The sequence below is a fragment of the Lathyrus oleraceus genome, chromosome 6, assembly GCF_024323335.1.
Source record: "Lathyrus oleraceus cultivar Zhongwan6 chromosome 6, CAAS_Psat_ZW6_1.0, whole genome shotgun sequence".
In the NCBI taxonomy this organism is placed as follows: domain Eukaryota; kingdom Viridiplantae; phylum Streptophyta; class Magnoliopsida; order Fabales; family Fabaceae; genus Lathyrus; species Lathyrus oleraceus.
Window position 1 is genome coordinate 514,757,722 of NC_066584.1, and position 5,044 is coordinate 514,762,765.

Genomic DNA, 5,044 nt, shown 5'->3' on the forward strand with positions numbered 1-5,044 from the left:
TGCATCTCAGATATCTCTAATTTAAGTTTCACAGCACAATCCAAAGATATAAAGGAATGAGTCGCACCTGTGTCAATAATAGCTACAAGAGGAAAGCCATTAATATAACACGTACCTCGGATCAAACGATTATCTGCATAAGTCTCAGAACCCGGTAAAGCAAAGACCTTGCCTCCCGACTGATTCTCTTTCTTCGGCTTAGGACACTGTGGACTGATATGACCCACCTCTCCACAGTTGAAACAAGTCACAGTCTTCAACCGGCACTCTGCAGCCAAGTGACCACCTTTGCCCCATTTGAAACACTTCCTCGCAGCACTGGTACACTCATGGACATGATGTCCAGCCTGACCACATCTGTAACACTTAGCAGGGGCACTAGAGTCTCCCCCACTAGGCCTCTTCATCCCACTCTGTCTCTGAAAACCTTTGCCAACTGCATGCGGTTTTCCATGGTCATTCTGATTCTTGCCTTTCCTATCAACCCTCTGCTGATAGCTTTCCGCTCTGGCCTTGGTATCCTGTTCAAACATTATGCAACAGTCGACCAAGTTAGAAAACACCCTAATCCGCTGATACCCAATAGCCTGCTTGATCTCGGGACGTAACCCGTTCCCAAACCTCACGCATTTTGAAAATTCTCCAGTAGCCTCATCATAGGGAGTGTAATACTTCGACAGCTCTGTGAACTTAGCAGCATACTCAGTAACAGACCGGTTGCCTTGCTTCAATTCTAAGAACTCTATCTCTCTCCTTCCTCTGTCATCCTCTGGAAGGTACTTCCTCAAAAATCTCTCTCTGAACACCGCCCAAGTGACCTCAGCACTCCCGGCAGCTTCCAACTCAGTGCGGGTAGCAACCCACCAATCATCTGCTTCCTCTAACAGCATATGCGTACCGAACCTGACCCTCTGGTTATCGGCACACTCAGTCACTCGGAAGATCCTCTCGATCTCCTTCAACCACTTCTGAGCACCATCTGGATCGTATGCTCCCTTGAACATTGGAGGATTGTTCTTCTGGAACTCACTCAGTTGACGAGCAGCTCCCATTCCCACAACATTCGGATTTCCCCCAAGTACTCCAGCTAGCATACCCAGAGCCTCAGCAATCGCAGCATCGTCTCTACTTCTTCCATCCATCTCTATTCTGAGAACCCAACAAGATAAAACAATAAGTACTGATAGGGTTATACAACACCTATCCCGTACAGGGGAAACAGAATAATTACGACTCGACTCGACCGACTATGCTCTGATACCACTAATGTAAGACCCTTCTAAAATACCCCAAATATTTAATTAAAATAACAACATATATCAATCAGAGTAGATATGCAATTAAGGGTGTCACACAATTACTTCACACCATTCACCATGATAACTGTCATGCTCTTTTATTAATTCAAAACATAAAGCATTTGCACAATACGCAGCGGATAGAGATTAAATCAATCATACAAAACATGTAGCATATTACATGTAAACTGGTTCACAACCAACAATAAACATTTAAAACATCCCCTCCCGATGTTACATCTACCAGAGCATGACCCACTAAGGAACTACACTAGACTCCAAGCACTAGCTCCTACTCAATCACTGCTCGTTACCTGAAAAATAGTTGTAAGGGTGAGTTCCTCAATCGATATAATAAGCATTATAAAATATCATGCAATGTTAAGTAATTTAACACACTTCATCACCCTAATCATAACACACATTCAGTAACGGCACATCAACTCAAACATCATACTCAACACCAACATAAAGCACACGTATAATCTCAATTCATACTCAACACCAACACAAAACACACGTATAATATTGGAATACATCCATTCATATTATACGTCATACATACATTATGCAGTGAGACTCCATGCATGCGGTATCGACTATTCGTGAACATATAGTTCAACTTCACCGACCAAATCCAGGTACGGCTACCAAGCTCACTAGTCCCACTCATTTGAGACCTAGTGACTCACATCACTAATTCCTCACCATGGGAATTAGCTACCACCCCAAGGGCTATGCTATGCACGCTAAATCACCTAGCATGCAAACATCAACAACAATCCACAATAACTCATCACTAATTCCTCACCATGGGAATTAGCTACCACCATAAAGGCCATATTATACACGCTAAATCACCTAGCATGCAACCATCAACAATCCACAATGGACATATGCTCACACTCTAAGCCATAAACAGTCCATTCACAATAGCATACATAATAGATATATTCACAACATTATGCACACCATCATACATCATCAATACAATTATCACAGAATTATATTATGTCATGCCACACAATCAATCACAGTATTAGCACACTCTACTAATACCTACACTGCTCAAAACAACGGGAAATGATCCCTACTATATCATACACCAATATAGGCCAATCATCAAATATGTCCACAATATTTAAATATCAAATTTTCACTTTTCAAACAGTGTTAACCGGTTAACGCCCTGGGTTAACCGGTTAACGCAACACAGAACACGCTTTTTGGCAAAACTCAATAGTGTTAACCGGTTAACGCCCTGGGTTAACCGGTTAACGCAAACAGAACAACAATTTTCACAAATCACAACAGTGTTAACCGGTTAACGCCCTGGGTTAACCGGTTAACGCAAGCAAAACAGCAATACTTCACAATTCCTAACAGTGTTAACCGGTTAACACCCTGGGTTAACCGGTTAACGCAAGACAGAAAGTTGTTCCTGCGCTAACACGAAGCAGAATGCAGAATTCTCCGCATTTTCCGCCGTTGGAGGACTTCCGGACCTCCGATTTCAATTCCGTAAAAAGCTACACTTTCGGGAAATCAAGACTCATCCAATTACAAAGTCAATTACAGCTTTAACACAACTTATCCAACACCATTTTTCAGCATTCAACATCCCAATTAGGGTCAAATCAATGGCTTATCACTACCCATTACATGTTAACCCATAATACCCATTAAACGACGATAAACCCCCTTACCTGAGTTAATCCGGCGAATCTTTAAGCTTCAAGCTTTTCTCTTCTCCAACCTTCTTCCTCTTGCTCTGTCTCTTTGCCCTTTTCCTCTTTTCAGCCGCTTCTCTGCTTTTCACGTGAAACCCTTTCTTTACCAAATGGGACTCTTTTTCTTATTTCCAACTTATATATATTTTCCAATAATTATTATTCCAATAATAATAATAATAATAATCCAATAATTCCAATTATTTAATTAAATTAATAAATATAATATTAACTTAAATTAAATAATTATCTTATTTTTATCGGGGTGTTACACAAATCATTTGAAGTCCTGATAGGAAAATTAGGGCTTTGCATTTATGAAGACTTGTAGCAATTAATATGGAGTGGGAAAATTAAGCAAAGTAGTGTATATGTGGCTAAAATAAAGCGCCCCCATTATGGTAAATCATCACCTAGTTTTGGAAATACCATCTATTACGTTCTCACACGCTACCCCCACAACCTCACTACCTACTCTAGCTCTTCCATCTTCCTGCTCCTTCCTCACACTTCTCTGCTAGGGCAACAACATTTTTCCATAAAAACTTCAAGATGTCACAACATCAAACTACTTCTGATTCAAAAACTACTAAGTCTACTCGCAAGGTTAGCGCTCCTTCCATGGACATTCGCGATGATGAGATTCTGGATGTGGTTCCTCTATCAGTTATTCCCTGCGAGGCCCTTGATTTAAACCATCCCATAGATGCCTCATCTTCTACATGCCCAAATCAAGGTAACATCTCTAGTATCCCTTATGTCTCAACTCATGCCACTAACTCTAAGGAAGATATACACCACACTGATCACGTCATAAGAAACTTAGTCACTAGAATCCTTAATGAAGGACATTTTGTTAAGGGAGTCTCTACTCCCCTATCTAAAATGTACCCCTTTCTTGAGGTTGAACAACATAGTGAGAAGAATGACGATTCCTCCAGTTCTGAGAAGGACATGGTTGCTGAAGGTTTATGCTCCCTAGGGCAAACTGTGTATGGTAAAGGAAAATCTGTGGCATCTAAAACTGCCAATGCTTTCCACTCTGAGAAGCACGATGATGCAAATGATGTGATTGACCTAGAGGATGATAGGTCTGATGATCAAGAGGATAATTTACTTCATCACCTAAAGCCAAGTGTGGCTAAACGTATGGAGACTCAAAAAGGAAGATCTGTGGCTAAACTTATGTCAGCGAGAAAAACTAAGAAGACTGCTGGTATTGGTCCCTCCAAATCTTGGAGCAAGGTTGAAGTGAAGAAGAGGAAGGTTAGAGAAGACTATGAGTCTGAAGAGGATGTTGAGGAAGATGTCCCTGGCATCTCCCCTGTGAAGAAAACCACTGTGAGGAAGTTCCCTGGTAAAGTTGATGATGTGCATCTGGATAATATCTCTTTCCATCTTGAGGATGGAGCTATCAAATGGAAATTTGTGAATCAAAGAATGGTGGTTGTGGAAAGGGAGTTAGGAAAGGATGTTGTTAAAGTCAAGGAGGTCATGGACCTGATAAAGGCTGCTGGATTGTTGAAGACTATGGCTGGATTCTCTCAGTGCTATGAGGGTTTAGTTAAGGAATTCATTGTCAACATTCCTGAGGATATTACTGATAAGAACAACAAGGAATTTTGCAAAGTGTTTGTGAGAGGTAAGTGTATCACATTCTCTCCCACTGTTATTAACAATTTTCTGGGAAGAAGAGTTGAGGGTGAAGGTGAATTGGAAGCTACAAACAATGAGGTATGTAGAGAAATTACAACAATGTAGGTGAAAGAGTGGCCTATTCAAAAGCATTTTCCTGCTGGGAAGTTGACTGTCAAGTATGCAATATTGCATAAAACAGGAGCTGCAAATGGGGTGCCTACCAACCATATTTCCACATTTGTTAATGTAGCACCTCAAATTTGCACCTATCATTGTGCATACCATCTCATATTAGGTCATAGCATATCATGATACATTGCATAGCATTTGCATTGTCCTCAGTTGCCTCAAGAGCAAGCAAGCAAGAATTTAGGTCAA

The 5,044-nt window shown here is 40.9% G+C and overlaps 1 protein-coding gene across 1 annotated transcript; it reads left to right on the forward strand.

The window, feature by feature from the left end:
- Positions 1 to 3,580: 3,580 nt before the first annotated feature.
- On the forward strand, positions 3,581 to 4,789 carry LOC127096508 (uncharacterized). Its single transcript, XM_051035068.1, has one exon. It carries the CDS (start codon positions 3,581 to 3,583, stop codon positions 4,787 to 4,789), a length of 1,209 nt encoding a protein of 402 aa, XP_050891025.1.
- The last annotated feature ends 255 nt before the right edge of the window (positions 4,790 to 5,044 follow it).